We start from the raw sequence: 27,795 nt of genomic DNA on the forward strand, positions 1-27,795 counted from the left end.
CAAGGCTTTTTTTTGGCTTTATTTCTCTTTTTTGCTTTTGTTTTTATTTTTTTTCTTGTTTGTTTATTTTTGTGGCATTTTGGGTCCTCCCAACCCAAGGTCTCCATTGTATTTAATCTTCGCTCCACTTAATACAACAGATTTTTACTTATTATTTTTATTTTTTTTCTTCTTTATTATTCTTTTTTGTTCCTTTTTTCTGGTTCCCTCTTATCCCTCTCATTATTTCTCTTAGTTGACCATCACTTACAAGCAAATCATCTTATGCTTGTCTAAGATTTTCTTCCTTTTTTTTTTTTTTTTTGCATTTAGTAGGTCCCTACTCCCTTTTTTTGCCCCTTGAACTCTACACCCCAAATCAGGCCCTCCATTATAGGCACGATATTTCCCTGAGGAGGGAAGAGGAGGGAAAGAGAAGAAAGAAAAAAGGGGGAAATAATAAATTATTACTGTTTTTTTGGGGGGGTGTTTTACCTTTTTTTATTTTTTTATTTTTATTTTTATTTTTTTTTACTTTTACTCATTATTAATTCTAATTAGTGCTATCAACAAGACCACACTCAGATGCCAATAAGAAAGAGGAAATAGAATATTATGGATACAAAAGAAAGAGAGGTAACACAAATAGATGTGGAAAAATCTATGGAGAAAAGACTTAACATATTGGAAGCCTTGGAGCTAAATGACAGAGAATTTAAAATAGAAATCTTAAAAATACTCAGAGATATACAAGAAAACACAGAAAGGCAATATAGGGAGATCAGAAAACAACTCAATGAACACAAAGAATATATTACCAAGGAAATTGAAACTATAAAAACAAATCAAACAGAAATGAAAAACTCAATTCACAAGCTGAAAAACGAGGTAACAAGCTTAGCTAACAGAACAGCCCAGATTGAAGATAGGATTAGTGAAATAGAAGACAAACAACTTGAGGCACAACAGAGAGAAGAAGAAAGAGACTCAAAAATAATAAAAAATGAGAAAGCCCTACAGGAATTGTCTGACTCCATCAGAAAGAATAACATAAGAATAATAGGTATATCAGAGGGAGAAGAGAAAGAAAATGGAATGGAGAATATACTCAAACAAATAATAGACGAGAACTTCCCAAGCCTGTGGAAGGAACTAAAGCCTCAAATTCAAGAAGCAAACAGAACACCGAGTTTTCTTAACCCCAACAAACCCACTCCAAGGCACATCATAATAAAGATGACACAAACCAATGACAAAGAAAAAATTCTCAAGGCAGCCAGGGAAAAGAAGAGTACAACATATAAAGGAAGGCCTATTAGATTATCATCAGATTTCTCAGCAGAAACTCTACAAGCTAGAAGAGAGTGGACCCCAATATTTAAAGCCCTGAAAGAGAGGAACTTTCAGCCAAGAATACTATACCCATCAAAGCTATCCTTCAAGTATGAAGGAGATATAAAAACATTCACAAATACAGAAAAGATGAGAGAATTTATCAACAGAAAGCCCCCACTCCAGGAAATACTAAAGGGGGTTTTCCAACCAGATTCAAAGAACAAAAGAAAACAACACCACAAGTAACAGCTCCACCAAGAACACAATAAAACCAAACTTAAACTGTGACAACAAAGGAAAAAAAGGGGGGAGAGGATGGAGATTAACAGTAGCAAAGGACGATGAAGTGCAGAAATACTTATAAGATAGGGTACTACAATGAATATGGTAGGTACCCTTTTCATTACTTAATAGTAACCACCCTTGAAAAAACCACCACAAAAACACTTGACTTAAAAAAGGTAGCAACAGAGGAAAGAAGTATGGAACACAAACAAACAAAAACAAATGATAGAAAAACAAAAGAGGAGAATCAAACTAGATACAAAACTAACAGAAAGCAATTTATAAAATGGCAGTAGGGAACCCACAAGTGTCAATAATTACACTAATTGTAAATGGATTAAACTTACCAATAAAAAGACACAGAGTAGCAGAATGGATTAAAAAAGAAAATCCAACTATATGCTGCCTACAAGAAACACATCTAAGCAACAAGGATAAAAACAAATTCAAAGTGAAAGGCTGGAAAACAATACTCCAAGCAAACAACACCCCAAAAAAAGCAGGCGTAGCAATACTCATATCTAATAATGCCGACTACAAGACAGAAAAAGTACTCAGAGACAAAAATGGTCATTTCATAATGATTAAGGGGAAGTTGAATCAAGAAGACATAACAATCCTTAATATATATGCACCAAACCAAGGAGCACCAAAATATATAAGACAGCTACTTATTGACCTTAAAACAAAAACTAACAAAAATACAATCATACTTGGAGACCTCAATACACCGCTGACGGCTCTAGATCGGTCATCCAAACAGAGAATCAACAAAGACATAGTGGCCTTAAACGAAATACTAGAACACCTGGATATGATAGACATCTACAGGACACTTCATCCCAAAGCGACAGAGTATACATTTTTCTCTAGTGTACATGGAACATTCTCAAGAATTGACCATATGTTGGGCCACAAAGACAATATCAGCAAATTTAGAAAAATTGAAATTGTACCAAGCATATTTTCTGATCATAAAGCCTTGAAACTAGAATTCAACTGCAAAAAAGAGGGGGAAAAACCCACAAAAATGTGGAAACTAAACAACATACTTCTAAAAAATGAATGGGTCAAAGAAGAAATAAGCGCAGAGATCAAAAGATATATACAGACAAATGAAAATGAAAATACGACATATCAGAATCTCTGGGATGCAGCAAAAGCAGTAATAAGAGGAAAGCTCATATCACTTCAGGCCTATATGAACAAACAAGAGAGAGCCGAAGTAAACCACTTAACTTCACACTTTAAGGAACTAGAAAAAGAAGAACAAAGACAACCCAAAACCAGCCGAAGAAAGGAGATAATAAAAATCAGAGCAGAAATAAATGAAATAGAGAACAGAAAAACTATAGAAAAAATCAATAAAACAAGGAGCTGGTTCTTTGAAAAGATCAACAAAATTGACAAACCCTTGGCAAGACTCACCAAGGAAAAAAGGCACAGGACTCAAATAAATAAAATCCAAAATGAAAGAGGAGAGATCACCACAGACATCATAGATATACAAAGAATTATTGTAGAATACTATGAAAAATTATATGCCACCAAATACAATAATCTAGAAGAAATGGATAAATTCCTAGAACAATACAACCTTCCTAGACTGAGTCATGAAGAGGCAGAAAGCCTAAACAGACCAATCAGCAGGGAGGAAATAGAAAAAACTATTAAAAACCTCCCCAAAAATAAAAGTCCAGGCCCAGACGGTTATACTAGTGAATTCTATCAAACATTCAAAGAAGACTTGGTTCCTATTCTACTCAAAGTCTTCCAAAAAATTGAAGAAGAAGCAATACTTCCAAACACATTCTATGAGGCCAACATAACCCTCATATCAAAACCTGGCAAGGATGGCACAAAGAAAGAAAACTACAGACCAATATCTCTAATGAATACAGATGCTAAAATACTAAACAAAATACTGGCAAACCGAATACAACAACATATTAAAAAAATAATACATCATGATCAAGTGGGATTCATCCCAGAATCTCAAGGATGGTTCAGCATACGCAAAACGGTTAACGTAATACACCATATCAACAAAACAAAGAACAAAAACCACATGATCTTATCAATAGATGCAGAAAAGGCTTTTGATAAAATACAACACAATTTTATGTTTAAGACTCTCAACAAAATGGGTATAGAAGGAAAATATCTCAACATGATAAAGGCCATATATGATAAACCATCAGCCAACATCATATTAAATGGCATAAAACTGAGGACTTTCTACCTTAAATCAGGAACAAGACAGGGTTGTCCACTCTCTCCACTCTTATTTAACGTGGTGCTAGAAGTTCTGGCCAGAGCAATCAGACAAGACAAAGAAATAAAAGGCATCCATATCGGAAAAGAAGAAGTAAAGCTATCACTTTTTGCTGATGATATGATCCTATACATCGAAAACCCGAAGGACTCCACAAAAAGATTATTAGAAACAATAAACCAATACAGTAAGTTCGCAGGATACAAAATTAACATACAAAAGTCCTTAGCCTTTCTATATGCCAACAATGAAATATTAGAAAACGAACTCAAAAAAATAATCCCCTTCACGATTGCAACAAAAAAAATAAAATACCTAGGAATAAACATAACAAAGAACGTAAAGGACCTATATAATGAAAATTACAAAGCATTGTTAAGGGAAATCGAAAAAGATACAATGAGATGGAAAAATATTCCTTGTTCTTGGATAGGAAGAATAAATATAATCAAAATGGCCATATTACCCAAAGCAATATACAAATTTAATGCAATTCCCATCAAAATCCCTATGAGATTTTTTAAAGAAATGGAACAAAAAATCATCAGATTTATATGGAACTATAAAAAACCCCGAATAGCCAAAACAATCCTAAGGAAAAAGAATGAAGCAGGGGGCATTACAATACTTGACTTTAAACTATATTATAGGGCCACGATAATCAAAACAGTATGGTATTGGCAGAAAAATAGACACTCAGACCAATGGAACAGAATAGAAAGCCCAGAAATAAAACCACATATATATGGTCAAATAATCTTTGATAAAGGGGCCAACAACACACAATGGAGAAAAGAAAGCCTCTTCAACAAATGGTGTTGGGAAAACTGGAAAGCCACATGCAAAAGAATGAAACTCGACTACAGCCTGTCCCTGTGTACTAAAATTAATTCAAAATGGATCAAAGATCTAAATATAAGACCTGAAACAATAAAGTACATAGAAGAAGACATAGGTACTAAAATGATGGACCTGGGTTTTAAAGAACATTTTATGAACTTGACTCCAATGGCAAGAGAAGTGAAGGCAAAGATAAATGAATGGGACTACATCAGAATAAAAAGTTTTTGCTCAGCAAGAGAAACTGATATAAAAATAAACAGATAGCCAACTAAATGGGAAATGATATTTTCAAACAACAGCTCTGATAAGGGCCTAATATCCAAAATTTACAAAGAACTCATAAAACTCAACAACAAACAAACAATCCAATTAAAAAATGGGAAGAGGACATGAACAGACACTTCTCCCAGGAAGAGATACAAATGGCCAACAGATATATGAAAAGATGCTCAGCTTCATTAGTTATTAGAGAAATGCAAATCAAAACTACAATGAGATTCCACCTCACTCCTGTTAGATTAGCTATTATCAACAAGACGGGTAATAGCAAATGTTGGAGAGGCTGTGGAGAAAAAGGAACCCTCATTCACTGTTGGTGGGACTGTAAAGTAGTACAACCATTATGGAGGAAAGTATGGTGGTTCCTCAAAAAACTGCAAATAGAACTACCTTATGACCCAGCAATACCTCTACTGGGTATATACCCCAAAACCTCAGAAACATTGATACGTGAAGACACATGTAGCCCCATGTTCATTGCAGCACTGTTCACAGTGGCCAAGACATGGAAACAACCAAAAAGCCCTTCAATAGAAGACTGGATAAAGAAGATGTGGCACATATACACTATGGAATACTACTCAGCCATAAGAAATGATGACATCAGATCATTTACAGCAAAATGGTGGGATCTTGATAACATTATAAGGAGTGAAATAAGTAAATCAGAAAAAAACAAGAACTACGTGATTCCATACATTGGTGGAACATAAAAATGAGACTAAGAGACATGGACAAGAGTGTGGTGGTTACCAAGGGTGGGGGGAGGGAGGACATGGGAGGGAGGGAGGGAGAGAGTTAGGGGGAGGGGGAAGGGCACAGAGAACTAGATAGAGGGTGGCGGAGGACAATCTGACTTTGGGCGAGGGGTTTGCAACATAATTTAATGAGAAAATAACCTAGACATGTTTTCTTTGAATATATGTACCCTGATTTATTAATGTCATCCCATTACCATTAATAAAAATTTATTATTAAAAAAAAAAAGAATAATTAAGGACACTTTTCAAGATGATTTAGATGTTATTAATGTGATAAATTTCAGTTTGAAGAATTGCATTCAGGAGGACACTAGAATCTATGTAAACACAAATTAAAATAAAAGAATTGCATTTAGGATACTTTAACTTTAAAGCTTATTTAGATCAGATTGTACATTTATATGACAATATATATGTGTGTGCATGCATATATTATATATACATACACACACATAAACACATATATTGGAAGAGCTCGGAGGCTATTGTTGAAGTGAGACAATAGACTATCTGAAATACTCTTTAGTAATTGAAATACCTGTATACCTATCTCTGAGGTACGGGGACTACTGGGTAATGCTTGTAATGTAATTGAAAATGTTTCCATGAGCAATATAAACACTTGAGGGTAACAGTTTATTCAACTGTGGTTATATATGCATGATTATAAGCATAATTCACTACTGAAGCCACAAATAATAATAGAATTCCCTAAAAAATCCCCGTTCCATCTGAATTATCACACCAAACAATGAACACAGAACATCCCGAGGGCTTCTTGAGGAGTGACACTGAATCTGGCCATTTTTAACCACATTACTAATACAGATTTGGTGAATTCCACAATACAAAAATAAGCATAAAATGTTAAACTGTTGACATAGGCTGTTTTTTATAACACACTCAATACAATTTTTGAACTCATTATAAATGAAATAGCCACTGACTGTGGTTGCTATTTTGGTACTTGGTTATTGTGGGGCATGTTAAACTCAGGGTCTAGCCTTCATACCATCCATATAAATATAATAATGTTGCTCCAAGCACTCACAACGAGATACACAAAATTATTGCTGCCAACTTCTGCCCACTAGACTGTCTTCAGCATACAACACCACCCACCACACAGCCGACAGTTTGCTCCTGCACAGTTTCTAAGCCACTCTAACCTGTTTAGTTCCCAAGAATCTTGATTTTCAAAATTCAGTAAGCAAATTTCCCAATGAAGTCCTTAAGCAATAAACTGTAATTTCTTTTTTTTTTTTTTTTTTGCATTTCTCTGAAGCTGGAAACAGGGAGAGACAGTCCGACAGACTCCCGCATGCGCCCGACCGGGATCCACCCGGCACGCCCACCATGGGGTGATGCTCTGCCCACCAGGGGGCGATGCTCTGCCCATCCTGGGGGTCGCCATGTTGCGACCAGAGCCACTCTAGCGCCTGAGGCAGAGGCCACAGAGCCATCCCCAGCGCCCGGGCCATCTTTGCTCCAATGGAGCCTTGGCTGCGGGAGGGGAAGAGAGAGACAGAGAGGAAGGCGCGGTGGAGGGGTGGAGAAGCGAATGAGCGCTTCTCCTGTGTGCCCTGGCCGGGAATTGAACCCGGGTCCTCCTCACGCTAGGCCGATGCTCTACCGCTGAGCCAACTGGCCAGGGCTGTAATTTCTTTTTACTAAATATTTTCTGTTGCATCTCAAACAATGACATGTCATAATTTTACTTTTGATCCTAAAATTGACACTCAAAAAAAAAAAACTTCTAAGTTTATTTTTTAGTTATAAACTTGTCCTAGCTCCCCCTCCCTCATTCCCCCTTCTCCCCATCCTGATTCTGTTTCTCCTCCAGTTTTTTAACCTAAAATTCAGATCCATGCTTCAAATAACACAAACGTCTCTCTGGCGTGGTGGGCGGCAGCCCCCTGGCTCGTGAGGGGCAAGGGCTGCTGCTCGTCACGTGTGGGTCTAGTCCCGGGATCTCGGGCACGGTGCCTGTTCTGCGTTTGAGGTCTCAGGTACCAACCACTACACTCCCTGACCAAATCCCTTTCTCGGTCTCTATCACGTAGGAACCTACTGGAAAGTGAGGAAACAAAGACTCAATGTCAGCTCTACAGACTCTCTCTTACTATTTACAAAAATATCTTGCTTTTCCTTTAAGGAAGGATAAATTTAATTGGTGCTAGATCTCTCTTACCTTGAATAAAATTAAAATACTAGTAGAATTGCATTCTCTTGTGTTCTTTAATTGCTAAAAGACAATATTTGAAATTAATATTCATTGCTCTAGCAGAAAAGGAAAAGAGATATTCAGAACACAGATAAACAGGAAAACATTACTCAGTCTATCTTTGTATTAACAGCATAATGAATTGAAACATACTTGCTCTGGATAAGAACCTATTTGATTGTCATGCTAGAGTTTAAAAATTTTGTTCCCGTAGCACCAAACTTTTAAAAATAAACTTTATTTTTTCTGATTATAAAAGTATTATATACATGCTCAGCCCTGGCTGGTTGGTTCAGTGGTAGAGCATTGGCCCAGCGTGTGGATGTCCTGGGGTCTATTCCTGGTCAGAGCACAAAGGAGAAGTTATCATCTGGTTTTATAACCCTCCCTCTCCCCTCCTCTCTCTCTCTCTTCCCCTCCCACTGCAAAGGCTCGATTGGTTCGAGCAAGTTGGCCTTGAGCGCTGAGGATGACTTCATGGCCTCTACCTCAGGTGCTAAAAAGAAAAAGGCTCAGCTGGTCATAGCAATGTCCCAGATGGGCAGAGCATAGCCCCGTAGTGGGCTTGCAGAGTGGATCCCAGTTGGGCACAGGTGGGAGTCTGTCTCTCTGCTTACCCTGCTCTCACTAAAATAAAAAAAATAAAAAAATAAAAAAATAAAATATTATATGCATGATCATGATAGGAAGCTTACTAATAACAGATCAAAGAAAACAAGCAAACTCATGATTTTGTTTTCACTGGCGTGTCTTCTCCTGAGCACATAAGGACCTCTGAGCAGTCTGTAAGCTGCTGGGGCAATGCTATCAATGTGAGAAGAAACAAACCCAAACTGGAAGCAGGCAGGTTTCACATCATATATGCAGAAGCTGAAACAAGATGCACTGACAAAAAGGGACAAGAATGTGGCTTAAAGAGAATTGCTCTTAGACACAGTCAACTGCAGCGGGTCCCTGGCTGATCTGTAAGTAAAACTAGAAGATCATTGAGGGGAACAGTCCTTTCACTCGGGTGGATCTCCAGAGACGGGAGGGAAGGCGGTGCGGAGTTGAGGATGCTGTCCCAGTCCTCCTACCTGGAGCAAGCTTTCATGGTCTGGCACCAAATCAATAAAGTGAGCCCTCATCTAAAAGGCAGTATCTTTTTCCCCCTAGAATAGTCCTTTGGAAACTTAGTCGTTACTTATTACTATACACCTATGAAAACTAGAATGAAAAGTAATATGACAGACAATAAAACGGTAAAATCTTGATCAAAGGGTACTTTAATTCACTAAATGCTTTGGGTAGGAATTTTTAGGTTTAATGCAAAAGCACTTTAAAATATTGCCAGATACAGTAATTTCTTAATTATCCATGTCTGCATTAAACAGATTATTTATGTCATACGTGAAGCCCTGATTGGTTTATCTCAGCCACCAATAATTATCTTTCATTATCAGTCAGCAAGAGTGCAGGAAATTTAACAGATTTCAATTTTAATCTGAGTAAACCATAATTGCTAAAGTAATTCTGCTGTAACAGGATAATCCGATACATTCAGCATCCATATGTAAACCCCTTGAAGATGCTTTGGGTTATCTGTATTATTTTTAAATATCCCTTGCTGGCTGCTTGAGAGAAGTAGGGACAGAATGTAACATTTAAACAGTTTCTATTTCACTTTAAAAAGCGTTTTAAATTATTTACTAAAACACTGAGTTTTACTTTTCTCTAAATTTAAAAGCATTTGGCACTATAATCTTGAATGTACACTATGATTAAAACAAACATTTCCAAGTTAAATTGCTGTTAATTGCTAAAAGCACTTACCGATGGAAAATTGGAGGACAGAGGCTGTTGTTGTATTAAGGCCTGTGGTGATCTAGAAAAGGGAACACACCATGTAAGACAAGATAGAGAGGAGGAGAAAAGAGGTGAAAGGTGCCCAGAGGAGGGAGGAGGGAGGGAAGAGGAAAGGAAGGAGCCATCAACACAGATTGTAGGTATCCAGTGGTTCCCTGATTGTTACTGATATGTCTGAACACAGATACATTTTGTTTCTCTGTGGGGAACAAAGCTGGGAGATACTGACTGAGGTGATTTCATTGTTTTTCTTGCTACTTGTTGAAAATTGCTTGTAGGGAAATTTACCAGGTAATCTTAACCATGTGAGAGCAGTAACACAGCCTCCTCCACTAATACTATCTACCACTTTGCCTCCATCCTTCTTGTATCAGTGGATCTAGAGCCCAAAGCAAATGTCATAAAAAGGCTAACAACTAAAAACTGGAAGGAAAATTAAGAGCAAATGAGGAGAGTAAGATTATTTTGAAAAGTAAATAGAACTCCAACAGTCAATGGGTGTAGGATTTCTTTTGGGAGTAATGAAATGTTCTAAAATTGAGTGTGGCAATTGTTGCATAAATTTGTGACTAAACTAAAAACCATGAATTGTAGAATATGTGCATTATTTCTCAATAAAATGGTTACCTTCCAAAAAATCAAATTATAGGTCTAAAAATATTCTCACATATTTCTATTCCTTTTCCTTAGTTTCATGAAGAAGCATGCTTAAATAATATTCCCTTTTCTGAAAGAGAAATGGTACCTTAATTTAAATACATTTAAAATTAAAAAATTTCTACTTAAAGTTATTCTTTGGAGCACTGACCTTGATCTATACCAGCTCACATGAGATATGATATGAGTTCGGGTTCTTACTTTCAATGACTTACTTATTGGGTTCCTGACCCTATAAACTAAAGTATGAGATACCTCCCATCACTGCACTCTATAATTTAGAAAGTGTATAACTGTCCTGGCCGGTTGGCTCAGTGGAAGAGCATTGGCACGGTGTGTAGATGTCCTGGGTTCAATTCCCGCTCAGGGCACACAGGAGAAGTGACCATCTGCTTCTCCATCTCTCTCCCTCTCTCTTCCTTTCCCATAGCCATGGCTCAACTGGTTCAAGCGAGTTGGCCCCAGGCGCTGAAGATGGCTCAGTGGAGCCTCTGCCTTGGGCACTAAAAATAGCTCAGGTGCTGAATAATGGCCCAAGATGAGCAGAGCATTGCCTCATAGGCTTGCTGGGTGGATCCCAGTTGGGGGCTCTTGTGAGAGTCTGTCTCTGTCTCCTCTTCTCTCATTTAAAAATAATTTTTAAAAAATTTTGTTAAAAATTATATATCTATATTTTCACCATGGCAGAAGCAGTAGGCTTACTTTCACCTTTTAAATGCCACAATGACATCCTTAGCCTTATCCCTGTACTTTGTTAGTCCCCTTGCACTTAACCCCACAGCTGTGGAAGGGTCAGTGATACCCAGTGTGTGAGCTGCAGTGGGATCAGTGGACAAACGAGTGAGCGAGCCTCTTGCTCTGCCAGATTCAGCTGAGATACAAATATCAAAGGATCTCGCTTCAACAACACATTTTGGCAAGGTGACTGAGTGTGTGTCTTAAAACCGTGGATTTAAAATGAATGAAAAAGCAGGAAAAGGTAATACAGGAGAGGGCAAGAGAGGCATTTTACAAGTTGTCCAGAATCAGTATAGGTATGGGCTCCTAATTGATTTTAACCATTGTGAACCGCTCTGCTGTCAGATGTCAGAAGAAATTCTCTGTTTAATTTAAATCTTTCATTAACACAGCTTATCTGCTCAAAGAGAACTGGTTCATCATGCCCAGAACTGTTTTCCACTCCATTCTCCTCACCAGAGTCAGAACTCACCAACAGAATTTTCTTTAAGTAACTAGCTCCTTTTTAAGCATCCTTTAAAAGAAATCTTTTTTTCCAAAGCTTTCAGAGTATGTTCAACTATTTGTCATCATGAACTTCCACTTGAATAATCTGATGTTAAAGTCCAAATAGACATAAGAAAACTTAAAAAAATTTTCACATAATGTGAATAGACACTTTCCCACTATGATTCTATGCAACTGAGTAGATTGCTGAATGAACTATGAAACACTCTTGTATATTAGTTCCTTGCAATAATGTATTATATAAGTTTAAAAGTATCATTATTTAAGTTATTGCTACTGCTAGTGCATTAAATATCTATCCTGGTGGTATAATAAATGATGCTTGTGTCACCTACATGACCAAGTTCCACAGCTGTGACCACTGCTAAGGAGGTCACAGCAGGTTGCTGGAAATACTGCCAAATTTCAAATTACGTGTGCTAACTGTGGGTGACTCGAGACTTTTGATTAGTCATTGATTCCACATTTTTTTTCTTCACCAGGAAAGCTAAGGACCAGTAGAGTTGTTGACTCATTTATGTACATTTACCCATTTAGTTTATTAGTAAAATTATCCCCTACAAGAAAGAATAGGAAAAAGAAAAAGAAAAAAAAATACAGGAAGCACTGCCTATAAAACATACTCATTTATATTTTCCTTTGGGCAGTATAAATTATTTATTATTCTTGAGTTCATAAATGTAATTTTAGTCTGCAAAGTTATTAAGTCTTTATAGCTGACATTCTTAAAAATAAAAGGGCCTCTTAAAGGGCCTTTGATAAATAATACAGCAACTATGACTGTCTAGCAGAGAACTATCTTCTACCAAATCTCAGTACTTGTAGGTTATCAAATAGACTCCAAACTATAGAAAATGAGTATGATCACTAAGCAAATCTGAAGAATTCCCTGCAGGCTGGGGCCGTTCACTCTGCATCTCTTTCATGCATATTTTTATTGGGTTTGACCCCGTGTTAGCCCAAACTCTCCCTTGTAGCCAAAATGTATTTCCAACAATGTAAGAATAATTCAAGAAATAATCTTTCCTTTTTTTTAATAATGAAGGGTAACATAATGAATTTTGTTTTAAGCTCTGAAAGAGCACATTTTCTCTTAGAGGAGTTGGTAAATCCAGTCCTCATTAAGTTTATTCATAAAGTCAGGTGCCACCACCAGAAATACAGAGACTTCTCTGAGCTGCATAAAGATGTGAGAGGCATCCTGCACAGCAGCAGTGGGCGCCTGAGTGCATGGTGTGCCCATGTGACAGCAAATGTGCCTTTCACTAACTTACAAAAAAATAATGAAATGGCCAGTTGACTAGACTCACAAAACAGAGATGCTATTTTTCATTTTAAAAGATAAAGCATTAGCCTCGTAAGGGCCTGTGGTTATTTCGCAACTTCAGTAAAAACTAGGTTTATAAAAAATAAGAAGGCATGTTTTTAAAAAACATGTCTGAGGGTTAATAACTTTTATTAGTTTTCATGCTCAACAGTTTTTACTGGATTCTGTTCTGAAGGACCGTGCAAATATTTGAATTTTAGCAAACATGAGAGCATGTTAACTGACAACCGAATTCCTCGCTTTTCATTTGATTGATCTGTCTTCTGTGAATACAACTCCAAGAAAACACGTATTTTTGCTCCTGGGACACCAATACAGTATAAAGGTTATTGAAAATTAAAATTACTTCTGTGTAAAATGTGACTGTCATCCTAATCTTTGTTAATATATCTTCATCCAATTCCCTTTGTGTCCACCACACGGCTTATCTCAGGGAAGCACTTAGGAAGGGAATACGAATCCGCATATGCTTTGTTTTCCTTCAGTGAAGATAATTATTTTTAATATTTTCCTTTTTAGTTGCAAGGCTTATCTCATTTTAATTATATAATACAACCCAAGACTAGCCCATTGGGTGTATAAACTCTAATGTTAAATAAACTAGGTATAGTGAAACAATCAGGATTAAATATACATGGGATCAAATAAAGAAGACACTTCAGTTTTTATGCTACAGAAATGAGGATTTTGCATTATATTCTTAGACATATTTATTTCCTATTAATCAGCAGAAACAAAAATGAATTTGCCAAGCAATCCAGAAATATTACTGAATGGGAGAACATTCTAAATAGGCATTTATTCTAAGCTCAATTAACAACGGTAAAAATCTAATTTTGTTTTAAGGTTTATAGAAAATTAATTCAGTCATGGTACATTATTTTAAATGGACTAGGACATCTATTTTTTCAAGAACTGCACTATCAGAGTCACATTTGTCTGTAGGGATAATGTAACACCTTGTGAGACTTGAATTATGAGCATCTATTATTTTAATTTACATCCAATTAATTCTGTTTGTATTCTAATTTCAACTAAAAAGTCTTCAATTTATCAATGTTCTGAAGCTCGTATCTTTAATAAATTAAATGTATCCCTTGCCATGAAAGAGGTATTCAAGCAGCATAAAATAAGAACCATGTTATAAAAATTAATTGACTTTCACATTTTGATAACTAAGTCTTTTTAATTGCCTAGCTAGGTTTTCTCCCTCCTTTTTAGTGTAGAAGCCAGTCATCTGACCACTTTTAAAGTTAATGAATTTGAAATATAATGTGTGACACAGGAATGAAAAATATAACCTGTTATTACTACAAGCCGCATGGTAAGGAAGATGAGGGGGAGCAAAGCGGAAGCACTGAGGCTCAAGTGTAAAGCAGAAAAGCAAAGCATGAGTGATGAGAGAAGACTATCAGGTGCAAAGGAATTGGGCCAGAATAATATAACATCACTTTATATCCACTTTCAAGAACGGGAAATGAATGCATTCACTCTTCAAGCCAGAAAGTACCAAGGAACAACAAAGGGCTCATTAGCCACGTGCTGGGGGCTAGTGGTTTCAGCAGGTCTAATTGGTCTGAATTAAAGGAAAGTAACTTGTTCCTGAACAATGTGGCAAAACCCCCAAAAATTAAAAACTGGTTTATTCACTGTGCTCACTTAAAACAATTATTGAAGTTCTTTTTTGGTTAGGAAACAAAGTTTAGAAATAATGTGACAAAATTGCTCGTCTAACATTTCTGGCTTGCAAGGAGGAAGTAAGTTTAGAAGTAAAGCTTACACAAGAACTTATAAAGACAAATATTATCTAAATATATAGATGTATGTATCATATATAACTTTTATGTCATATGCCACAAATACTATACCCCAGTTTTTAAAAAGCTCTCCAATCATGAGATCCACTGGTACTTCCAACTTTATTACTGAATCCTTAAGCTTTGCATTTGAAAATGAACCAAAAAAATTACTGCTCCCAATTTTGAGATATTTTGTAACAGAACTCATAATATAAATAATACTTCAAATTTTCATCATCTGAACTATAAGATGATGCATCTTATAAGAGCATAAGAGAACCCTTTATTGGCAAAAAGCTCAGTAAAGACAATGTATTCAGGATAATGTACATAAATAGCACATACTTACCAATTCTCTCGGACCGTATGGTTCACAGAAGGTGACAGCATTGCCATGCATAATTGCGCCACACTGTGCTCCTGTCTCACAGTTGCTACATTCAACCCTGTGGGAACACAGATACATCTCCATTCTGAGAACTAAGTAGCACAAAGCAGTTTATTGCTTAGGTAAGAAAAAATGTAATAATTATTGTTACTCAGTTTGAATCATTTTGAGGAAAGTAATAGTATATACTTTGTGTTGTTACAAGTTAAGGAACCATGACACCAGAACAACTTAAATTTAAATCCTCATTCTTTCAGCTACTTGCAATGGTGGGTAAATTACTTAACCTTCCAAAGTTTCAGTTTTCTCATCTATAAAATAAGAATAATACTGATCTAAACTCATATAGTTATTGTGTGGATTAAATGAGAGAGTGTATATAAATACAGAGTACAGAACCAATCTCATAGTAGATACTTAATAATAGCAGATGGTATTATTACCAATAATTACATATAATATATACTATGTTCAATACAAGGATGTTTGCAAATATTGAAGATAAGCAAAGTAATATACACTTATACAATGAACTAAAAACTTGTATCTGAAATTAAAAGATGTTTTACAAGTTTTAAATCTTTTTCTTTTGAGATAGAATTAGTGTAAATGTTTAAAATTACTATTCTCAAATAAATTTACACATCTAAAAATACAGTCTGCTAAAATAATAAAATCAGATTACATTTAATCTACACATTAATATCAAATATACAAAAATTCTAATTCAAGCAAAGTTTGGATAATGAGCTAATGCATTAACTTTGCAAATAATTTAATTAGCTGCTTTCTTTATTACTGTAAAATAAAGTGGTTAATAAATCTTTAGGACAAGATCTCAAAATTAAATTTATCCATGTTTTCAGTAGAAAATAAATTGATAAATATTCTGGATTTGATGTAGCATTTTTACAGCAAGTTACAATGCTCTGCACTGTGACATTTCAACCTACAATCATTACATACCTAACATGTAGAAAGACAGGTCTGTTTTCTCTGTCTGAACCTCAAACCACATGAGATGTATTTCATGCAGAAAGAACATTTTCAAAGACTTTCACATTCCAAGTGCCAAACTTTGTGAGAAGAGCACTATGCCCTTTGTTTTGGAGGTAACTGCATTGTGCCTTTTAGGCACTTTGCTCATTTTAGAAAAAGAGGGAGTAGAAATTCCCATTCAGATAGAAACACAAAAGTGTGAACATGTCAGTCCGAAAAGTCTAGAGACAGAAGCATAATAAACAAGAAATTGGCAAATCATTGTATTCCCTGTGTGTATATTGCATGGAATAAGTGACTGTTATCATTTCAATCTTTTTAGCTGTGTTCCTAGACCAGGAGATGACAATGTTAAGAATCTTTGATTATTTTGCAGAATAAATAGGGAACAATTTTTGGTATGAAATGTAAAAACCACAAATATCAGTAGAAGATTTAAATCTTCTCTTGATTACTATGAAGCAAGATTCTAATAAATGTCCTTGACATTAAAAGAAATGCAGTAGTAGTTTCATGAGGACAACAAACATGTCTTTGTTCACCATTTTATGCCGTACATGTTGTAGTCCATAAATATTTGTGTGGATGAATGAATGAATGAATGAATGAATGAATATAAGAAAATTTCATAAATACAACTATTATTAAGGCCTGAGGTCCAAAGCACTTAGAATAGTGCCTGGCACACAGCAAGAACAATGTGTTACTGTGTGTACTGTTACTATTATCATTATGGCTTTCCACCATTTTTATCCAGAACTGGTATATTAGTTCTTCTTTCTCCCAGAGAGAACCTATTACATGAACTTTTTAAAAAATATTTTATTAATTTTAATGGAGTGACATTGATCAATCAGGGTACATAGGTTCAGAGAAAACATCTCCAGGTTATTTTGACATTTGATTATGAACTTTTTACTACTGCGTTTCTACTCTTCAAATTATACATTATTTGGCCCTGGCTGGTTGGCTCAGTGGTAGAGCATCGGCCTGGCGTGCAGGAGTCCCGGGTTCGATTCCCGGCCAGGGCACACAGGAGAAGCGCCCATCTGCTTCTCCACACCTCTCCCTCTCCTTCCTCTCTATCTCTCTCTTCCCCTCCCGCAGCCAAGGCTCCATTGGAGAGGAGTTGGCCCCGGTGCTGAGGATGGCTCTATGGCCTCTGCCTCAGGTGCTAGAATGGCTCTGGTTGCAACAGAGCAACGGTCCAGATGAGCAGAACCCCTGGTGGGCGTGCCGGGTGGATCCCGGTCGGGCGCATGCGGTAGTCTGTCTGACTGCCTCCCCGTTTCCAACTTCAGAAAAATACAAAAAAAAAATTATACATTATTTTTTAGAGGACTGTGATTGTGATAAAAAGTACAGGAAAGAATTACAGTGGAATACTCAGTGATAGATGAGAATTATTGGGCCTTCAACTTACTGTAAAATGGCTCTCTTAAGCCATTTTAACACCAACTTTGACAGAAAAAAATTAAATGAATATTGAACCCTCACAATGGCTACCTGCTATTATCCCCCAGTAGCTACATACACTAAAAGCATCACTGTTGATATGAAGTACAAGGCCTGATGTTGAAATTCCCAGAGCAATGATTCTATCTATAAATATCGATTAGCAGTCCTCAAATCAACTGTATATCAGAAACATACCAGCAGTATAAAATATATGTATTATAGGCCCCCCATAGTTTTGATTAAATGGGATTCAGGTACAGACTAGATATCTGAATGAGTGTTTAAAGGTGATTCTAACACGGGTGGCCTACAGCCTGGCATTCAGGAACCAGTGAATAGACAACAGTGGTTTGATGTATTTGGAGAACTACTTCTATTCTGTGAAATAACGGAAATTAAAACATGATTGTCCAAGGTCACACCCCTTGAAGTTATAGGCCCGGGATTCAAATTCCCATGATCAAATCCCCAAAGTCATAATAGAAATACAACTTTTAGGAAAATTGCTTTAGCAAATAATGGATTGGAGGTAGAAGAGACAGGATTATTGATGTAATACAAGTAAGACATGACAGTGCCTGAAATAACATGGAGGTGGACAGGGCAGGCACACTCTAGAATACTGTGGCTCAATATAAATGTAATGTGAGCCACATGTAATTTTCAACTTGCTAATGGTACTTAAAAATATAAAGGAACAGGTGAAATTAATTTTAATATGTTTTATTTAACTCAGTATATTCAAATTATATTTTTACATGTAATTAATATAAAATTATTAATGACATTCTCTGTTCATAATAAGTCATCAAATCACGGGGTGAATATTACACTTTCAGCAAACCCCAATTCTGACTACCTTCATTTCAAGTGCTCAACAGCCATGTGACTACTGGCTACCATTTTAGACAGCATGACTCTATCACAGGGGTTGGAAACTGACAGCTCTTCGGTTGTGCTGACAAAGATTATATGTATCTGAACTTCAAAGAAAGATTAGCACTGACACGACAGTTAGGATATGGTTGAAATCATAGGAGCACATGTTATTGGGAGCCAGGGGAGAGAAGAAGATATACGAAGTGAGAAAAAACGAGGTTTAAGAATGGGTTTCTGGGGGAAAAATCATATTGTCCATAGGTTTCTGGAGCGTTCTAACCATCTTCACAACCCTTCAGTGTGTGCCAATCTGAGTGCATCTCCGCGTATTTGCCCATGGTAACTGGCAGTGGGTTAGTTTCTATCCATGTTCCTAACAACCTGCGCTGCCCACCAAGGTGACTTTCCTAATAGTGAATCTACAATATGACCATTCTAATATTTTTCTACCATTCAATTTAAGTATTATACAACGACACACTTGAATGCTATTATCATAAAAGAAAAGATACACCATAACTTCATGCTGAACACAATGATCTTGATGAAGACCAGACAGTACAAAAGGTAATAGTTGACATGGTTTCACAGAAGAAAATAGTGATCCTTGCCAGACAGACAAGCTGAGTTTTTGTGTTGACTGATTTGAGAAAGACAGAGAGAGAGAGAAACATTGATTTGTTGTTCCACTTATTTATGCATTCACTGGTTGATTCTTGTATGAGCCCTGACTGGAGAACCTGCAACCTTGGTGTATAGAGATGACAACACTCTAACCAACTGACTACTTGGCCAGGGTCAAGACAAAGTGACTTTTAAAAACCTACAGATGTAAATAAACACCTGTATTCCAAGAAAAGTAATTCCCCAGAACTTAAAACATACCTAAATGTTCTTAAGGTCTTACTCTATGTTTTTCTTAAATTGCCTCTGTGTCTAACAACTTAACGTGGTGAGTGGAGTGAGGACGCAACCCCGCGGTGCTCTCTGTGAGGAATACCAGCAGTCTGAAACCTACTCCTCTGCTATGGAAAAGTCCCGGAGTTCCTGCAACTGAGGCTCAGGTTGCTGAATGAGAGGTCCAATGTTTTCAGGTTCAGAGAAAAAGAAATGCTGATTGTTCCTAACATTTAAACTGTGGCTTCATAATTGAATTCTCAGGAAAATGATGGGCTTTGTAAAGTTAGAAAATTTATTTTTCAGAGATTTGTGGAAAGGAGGAAGTTTTAAATAATCGCAGTTACACAAACTTTTGTTTTTCAGATTAAAAAGTAATGTGACCTCCCAGATTAAGGATTAGAAATGAATTTTTTTCTCTGCTTAATAGGAAAAGTAACACTGAATATTTATCTAGTATAGTAAGTAAAAAACCTTTCCTCTCTTTTTCTTTTTCATGATACGAAAAATAGAACATAAAAATCTGATAAATACCATGGCATATCATTCAAGTCACCCACCTCAAACGGATTCTGCCATGAACAGTATGATTAAAAGACATTTTAAAGGGAAATGCTTGCTATCCCCAAAGATCATGCCAAACCTGAATTTATTAAACTCTCGCTGAACCTATTTATCACACACTCAGTTTCCACATGAAGCTCATCTATTACTGGAGTTCACAGATGATTGCACGTTCGAATTAGAGGACACCTAAAATGTCACCGAGTCTCCTCACCCCCTTATTGTACAAACAACAGGACTAGAGTTCAAGTTCCTTGGCTCCTTGTACAATATTCTGGCCACTCCACTGTCCTGCAGCCAGTAAGAGACTAGAACTCCGATTCTGTAAAAACACTGTGCCTTTCAAAGAGTGTTTGTCATCATTTTTACTGAGAGAGTTTGCTTTAAAAAGCATTTGAATCTTCATAAACACAATAAATTAAAATCAATTAAAAAAAGCAATAAAATGACTTTTCTTAAAAAATTTTTTCTTTTATAGAAGGATTTTGTTTTGCTAGTGAAAATGTACAAAAATAAGAAAAATGTTATGGATTTCATAGAAAATGTTAAGAATGAATTCTCTGGACTGGAGTATATAATGAAATTCAATATTCCTTTGCTTATGTACAACCTTAGCTATCTCATCACTATTTTATATATACACCTAGAACACTATCATTTTTCACTAACAAAAACATAAAATAATTGGTAAATATAAGGTTAGATACTTGTTCATCAGCACAACCAGGCTCATGCTATAAACATAAGAGAAAAAGAAATGCTTTGAACCAAAGTTCTGTTTTCATTATTGCAAGCTCCTTGGCAGTCTGCAATTGTTATTTTGATGTCAGTTCTCTTTCTTTGTTTTTTACTATTTAAGGTGGCTGTTTTTTCATCTTGGATAAAGGATTATATGTGATATAGTGTACCTGTGCTGTAGGGAGCACACTTCTGAAGGAGTATTATGTTTATAATCCTGATTTTTAAATTATTAAGCTGAAAAACATACTAAAGCACCCGTTCAGGATGCAGAGGAAGATAAAGTGCACGGCCCCAGGCCTCCAGGGCCCCTCCTGCTGCGGTGACTCACACAGGACTTTTCGGATACAGGAAAGAGGAGGAGGATTAATGAAAAATTGGGCTCCTTCTCACTACTGGAGATTTATGAATGGGCGGTGGTGACATCATTCTGATAACAATAAATAAATAGCTGAAATATTATTTTCTCAGGACCAATCTAATTACATGGCTCATTCTTCTGATTCAATCAGAGGAACATCACTCAGCCTTTAGTCAGGCACTCTGCTGAAACAAGTTAATCACCTGGAAACTCACTGACAATCAGTTACCATCAAATTCTCATTTGAGATGCATGCGGTTCATTCCCAAGACCGAGGCACTGTATTATCTGTTTATTATTTATTGCCTCTGAAGGAGTCCGTGTCTGGGACTCAGCTTCTGAAGCAATCAGGCATTCTATGAGCCAGAACTTTCTATTCACCAGCATTTCTGAATGGAGATATTAAAATAAATTCAGTATTTTTTCTGGTTATAGAAAAACACTCAAAATAAAAAAAGAAAAAGAAAAATCTCTGTAATTCCCTGACCCAAAGATAACACGCCTCTTCCTCCAGGGACAGCTGCATGCTGCCTATGCTGATGAAATCTCACATGTGAACTCCCAAGGCCAAGAGAGATGAATATTTTTTTGTGTGTGTGACAGAGACAGAGAGAGAGACAGACAGGGAGAGTCAAACAGGAAGGGAGAGAGACGAGAAGCATCAATTCTTCATTGTGGCACCTTAGTTGTTCATTGATTGCTTTCTCATATGTGCCCTGACTGGGGGGCACAGCAGACCAAGTGACCCCTTGCTCAAGCCAGCAACCTTGGGACCAAGCTGGTGAGCTTTTTGCTCAAACCAGATGAGCCTGCACTCAAGCTGGCGACCTTGGGGTTTTGAATCTGGGTCCTCCGCATCCCAGTCCGACACTCTATCCACTGCGCCACTGCCTGGTCAGGCTGGAATATTTTTTTAAAGATTTTATTTATTCATTTTACAAAGGAAAAACAGAGAGAAAAGAGACTGTGCACGCATGCGCGCGCACGCCAGAGAGAGAGAGAGAGAGAGAGAGAGGGAGGGTGGGGGGAGCAGGGAGCATCAACTCCCATATGTGCCTTGACCAGACAAGCCCAGGGTTTTGAACTGGCAACCTCAGTGTTCCAGGTCAACACTATTCACTGTGCTACCACAGGCCAGGCGTACATGTGGAATATTAAAAAAAAAAAAAAAACAGCAAGGAAAGTTCACTCTATGAGACTGTGAATAATATCACTTTCAACGATATCACGACTTACTTGTAAGAGCTGAAACATGCTCTAAACGTGATAATGACAAACTCCATTTATAGCTCATTCTTTCTCATTACTTCTCACTGAGGAAGGTAAAAAAATAACACTTCTTATTTCACTGGGGAGTTTTAAAATTTGATCTCTCCTTTGTTAACAGGTACAATGACACACATTAGTTAGGTTAAAATAACTCTTCTTATATGCTACTACTGCACGCAACATTCTGACCTCCTACTATGGCGAATTCTACTACATGCTGCTTGAAGAAATATTTTCTCACTGTTTCAAATGTACTTGACATTTGATTCCACCAAGTAAGCTCGTTTCCATCATCTAAAACAGGTATTAAAGAAGGGAACAATATGCCTCAAGATTCACACCTTATTTTATTAGTGGGCCGCCTCCTGGAAAGTCTTTCTCTTATAGATAAGGCTTTTTCCCAGAACAACTACACTATGGTAAGAAAAGTGAGGCGAGAGAGCCAGAGAGGAAGTCTGGAGTACAGTTTAGTAATAAGAGAATGAAGTTACTAAAAAAAGAGGAGACAGAATGTGAGATGGTGGAACAAGAGGGGGGAAGTGAGAGAAAAAGTAGAGAACGATGCACCTAAGATTGGAATATTGGACCATCAAACCCTATAGATCAAATTTCCATCATTCCACAACCTCAAAATACACTGATATATTAGAGGTTCTAGCAATGATATGTCATCAGAGAAAATATTTATCTTGCCTGATTTTTCTCATTATTCACGATGTCCCTTAGTTACCTGCTCTTGAAAAATATGTAAGGTTTATGTTCCATCTTCCTTCAGGTAAGCCTGTGAGGTCATATGTCTCTTAAGTGATCATCATTACAAAAAACGTCCCTTAGGGATCCCTCAGTGGTGGTGTCCGAGGTTGGAGTCCCCCTCCCCCAGTGCTGTCTCCCAGGCTCACTGCCCACGGCCTGTTGGACATGGAGCGAAGTGGTTTCTTTCTCAGGGACATTGTTCTTCGGTCTCACTTTTTTTTCCTGACTACCCAGAAACTGCACTTAATTGTGCTGCTCACACTTGGCTAGTAAATCGGCTCCCCGCTGTTTCTGGTGTTTATGGGGCTCCAGGACGCTGGGGAACTATGAGGTAGTTCCATTGCCTGCTTGTCTTCTCTGGTGGGCAAGGTTATTAATCACTGAATAAAACTCCAGCTAGAAAAACTCAGCCCCCATCCTAAAATCTCAGTCTTTTCATATTTGATGTTGAGACAATTATTTCTGTCAAAGAAAATGAACTTTAATGAGCCAAATAACCAATTTTGGGCTCCATTTCAGAATAAGTGCACCAATAAATTAGGATTTTCAAGAAAATACCAAACAAAGAAGTCTGTGGTTTCTATTTCCCTGAACCTGTAGTTTTTATCTTTTACATATAAAAATGAAAATGTTCTGGTCTTTTTCTTGATTCAAGCAATCCCATGCAATGCCAGTCATGGCTTCAGCTTCCTTCGCTGTCAGTTGTGGGCTTTCTGTGTGATAAACCGATGACAGAGGTCTTCACATACCATAGGATCAGAAACAGCCTCATTGTATCTTCTGATGTTTCCTATCCCTGTTGGCATCAGGACTTACTCGGCTAAGGTGCTTCTTCCGAGGAGGGATCCCTGCTCTTCCCTGGTCCCTGTTGAACAGGACATCTCTGCCACTAGTCCTGCGCTGGAGGAAAAACATCTGCTGTCATCTGTCATCTAGTTGCCACTTGTCATGTTTTCTGATAGTTCCACGTTGCCCACTAGAACTTCAGAGCAGAGTAGTGATGTTATAACTCTGGATACCTTCTGTAATCTTCAGGAAACAAGCATTAAAGGGCTAATCTGTTAAGCAAAACTAAGAGTCCTCCTTGATTTTGTAATTGCTTGGAGGGTAAAGATACTTCTTAAAAAACTTAAATTGTTTTTAAGAATCTATTCACTTTTTAGTTCCTTTAAATTTCTGTCTCTTTCTAAACTCCAATTTCCGAATCAGAAAGTTCTCCATTTCATATTGTTTTCTTGTTCTCCTTATTGCTGAAAATTTTTGAGTAAATGTACACACAGGGAAATACATAGATCTTAAGTTTTTTTTATTTTATTTTATTTTATTTTTTTTTTCTTTCTGAAGCTGGAAACAGGGAGAGACAGCCAGACAGACTCCCGCATGCGCCCGACCGGGATCCACCCGGCACGCCTACCAGGGGCGATGCTCTGCCCACCAGGGGGCGATGCTCTGCCCATCCTGGGGGTCGCCATGTTGCGACCAGAGCCACTCTAGCGCCTGGGGCAGAGGCCAAGGAGCCATCCCCAGCGCCCGGGCCATCTTTGCTCCAATGGAGCCTTGGCTGCGGGAGGGGAAGAGAGAGACAGAGAGGAAGGCGCGGCGGAGGGGTGGAGAAGCAAATGGGCGCTTCTCCTGTGTGCCCTGGTCGGGAATCGAACCCGGGTCCTCCGCACGCTAGGCCAACGCTCTACCGCTGAGCCAACCGGCTAGGGCAGATCTTAAGTTTTGATAAATGCACACAGCTATGTAACTCATACTTTCTCAAGATACAGATATTCATCACCCCAGAAAGTTCCTATGCCCTTTCCCAGGCAATCCCCATCCCTGATGTAACCACTGCTCTCATTTATGTCACTAGATAAGTTACCTAATCTAGATTTCATATAAATAAAACCACACAGTAAAGTGACTTTAGGTCTGGCTTTTTTCATTCAACATAATATCTTTGAGATTCAGCCATGCTGTTTTAATTATCAATACCTCATTCCTTTTTATTGCTAAGTAGTATTTCACTGTTTATCCATTTTCCTGCTGATGGATACCTGAGATGTTCCCAGTTTTTGCTTACCAGGTATATTTCTTTTTAATAAACTAATTGTTTCTCTCCATTCATATGGAATACTGGAAGTGTTTATGTTGTACTGAAATAGTTTAATTCATCAAAGGAACTATGAAAGTGTGGTTGGTGTGTGAGTAGTAGATGCTTAAGTTAAATGTTAGTGAGATAAAGCATATTTGTAAGTCTTCGAATCCTTAAATTTAGTTACATGAGGTAACCCTCTCCATCATCAGGGGTACAGTCGTACTGAACATACTTGATCACGGGGAGTTGTCAGTGAGGCTGAAGAACTCGTGTTGCTCCTTGGGTTCAACAGCACATTTGAAACGATGAAGCTACTGCTGTGCTGGGAGGGACGCCTCCTGCAGTCCCTACAGGGCAGGGCTACAGTGAAGAAGCCTCACTCCCACCAGGCCTGAGCCACCACTAGATTCCCGTGAAGAGCTTTTGTTTTCTATTTACTTGTAACTTTACTTCTCATTTCTCATTCAAACTAAGCAATGGGAAGCCCGCTGGGAGAGTGGGGAGGTAAAGGGTCACTTCCTCAGCAGGGCCCAGTGAGACTTGCGGGAAAGAGCAGAGCTCCATGCTCTGCACTTCAGGGAGGCAGAAGGACCAGTGTCGTGACAGCAGAACAGAGCTTACAGCATTGCAAAGAGGCCCCGTGGCCCAAGTCCAGGAGCAGCAGAATGGTTCCCAAGTCCTCAGGGAGGGTTCAGGACAGAGCCCCCGCCCTGAGAAATGGTCCGGGCAGGGATGAAGGTTGTCTGTGTGTAGCAGTCACCAGAGACAGATGAGCTGAGGAGGCCTCGGTGAGTACGTGCAGGAAGAGATGGCTGGGGAACCAGAGGGGCATCCCCCAAGGCCCCTGCTTGTGCACGAGTAAGTCACCTGAAATAGACACACTCCAGAAATGTGGGAGCGGGCAAGCCAGAGTTGACCGAAATTAAGTTTCCATCACTGGCAGCAAACAGTAAGAAGATTAAGTTGGGTTATGAAATAATAAAAAATGTTTCATTTCTCTGATACCAAAGTTCGTGAACAGAATTCATAACCGCTGCACTTGTGCAAGCGCCAACATTTGGAAGGACTGGCAGAGACTGCTGACAGTACCGCCTCTGGAGGAAGAGAACACAGGTCCAGTGTGGGAGGCTTACTTTCATCACTTTCTTAAATCTTGGACTTCTCCGTAGGTACATTTATGAATTTTTAAAACAAATATAATATTTAAACTAAGCAGATAGATAGTACATTCAATATTGAGTTGATATAAAAGAATTTCTTGGTTCTATTTCAACTGCTGTCACGTACTTGGAATAGTAACTTGGCTATTATGTTCCTTCATAATAACAGTAATATTGTTTTGTGTTTTTTTTTATGTACAGTCATTTGTACACAAGATAAGAAACTTAGATATCAAGAATCACATTAAATGGAGTGAAAAAGAGGTTGATGTCATTAGAGTTAAAGAAAGCAAATAAGTTATGAGTGATTAACTTTGGAACTGATCTACTGCCCCATTATAGTATCAACATGATCCAGTTTCTTAATTTCTCTTTTTGCTAGTCCTTAAAAATTACCAATTAAATTAGGTATAGGATGCTTTTGAACCCTATGGAAGAAACATGCTCATATAAGTAGCACATTTTCTCTCGTGGAAAGTTACACGAAACTGTGTGAAAGCAGAGAGGCAGCGGGGCCTCCCTCCACAGTGCCCACGGGCTAAGTCCGGGAGTCAAAGACAGCAAACATCATGAGGGACAAAACTCACACACTCATATGTATACCAAGAACGCAGAGATCTCAAGAAGAATGAAAGCTATCTGTGAAGTTACAAAACAAAGTTGGCTTTGTTACATTATTGGAAATATTTCCTGAGAGATTTTACTGGGTTCTGGTTTCTGACTTTTGGGATTTTATGTCTATATTTAAGAAGTTTTAGTTATCCAATACCCTTTATTTTCCTTTCCTATAATTCTGCCATAGTATGTTTTTATTATTTTACAAATATATAATACAGATATATTTAATTTGATGTCTGTTTTTCATCCAAATGCAATGAGAGAAAACTTGGAGACTCATTTATATAAACTAGCTGAATATTATTCTAACAATAATGATTTTTGTTCATGTATGGGCTTAAAGGAGACAAGGAGAGCAATGTGCAAATACACTACCAGAAGATGAAAGAAAAGAAGGAGGGAAAAAGGAGAGGAGAGGAAGGAGAGGAAAGAGAAGGGGGGCTGGAGGGGAACAGAAGGGAAATAGAGAAATGCAGGCAAGAGATAAAGAATGAGAGAGGAAACTAACTTGCATTGAGCCTCCATAGCACCCCAGGCAGGGAGCCAGGCCTCTCCAGACTTACCAAACCTTCAACCAGTGCTGCAAGGACAATGTTACTATCATGTTTACTGACCAGGTGGCGGGGCTCAGAGATGTGAAGTGAGCTTTCTGCTTTTCTCAGGATACTCAGCGGCCAAATGCCTAGTTCAAGAGTCAAACCAAACCAGCCTGACCCCAGAAGCCCTGCCACCTTTTGTTCAATAAAGTCAACTCTCAGAACATGACAATTTCAT

General features: G+C 37.7%; 1 protein-coding gene across 1 annotated transcript in view; it reads right to left on the minus strand.

Annotated features, from left to right (window-relative positions):
- RELN (reelin) overlaps positions 1 to 27,795 on the minus strand; it is a 673,979-nt gene that overhangs the window by 343,213 nt on the left and 302,971 nt on the right. The window contains exons 7-8 of the mRNA XM_066238313.1: positions 15,204 to 15,300; positions 9,794 to 9,845 (exon numbers count right to left, since the gene is read on the minus strand). Coding sequence (XP_066094410.1) covers positions 9,794 to 9,845; positions 15,204 to 15,300 — 149 coding nt within the window. The remainder of the gene's footprint in view (positions 1 to 9,793; positions 9,846 to 15,203; positions 15,301 to 27,795) is intronic.

The sequence above is a fragment of the Saccopteryx bilineata genome, chromosome 7 (genome assembly GCF_036850765.1).
Source record: "Saccopteryx bilineata isolate mSacBil1 chromosome 7, mSacBil1_pri_phased_curated, whole genome shotgun sequence".
In the NCBI taxonomy this organism is placed as follows: Eukaryota; Metazoa; Chordata; class Mammalia; order Chiroptera; family Emballonuridae; genus Saccopteryx; species Saccopteryx bilineata.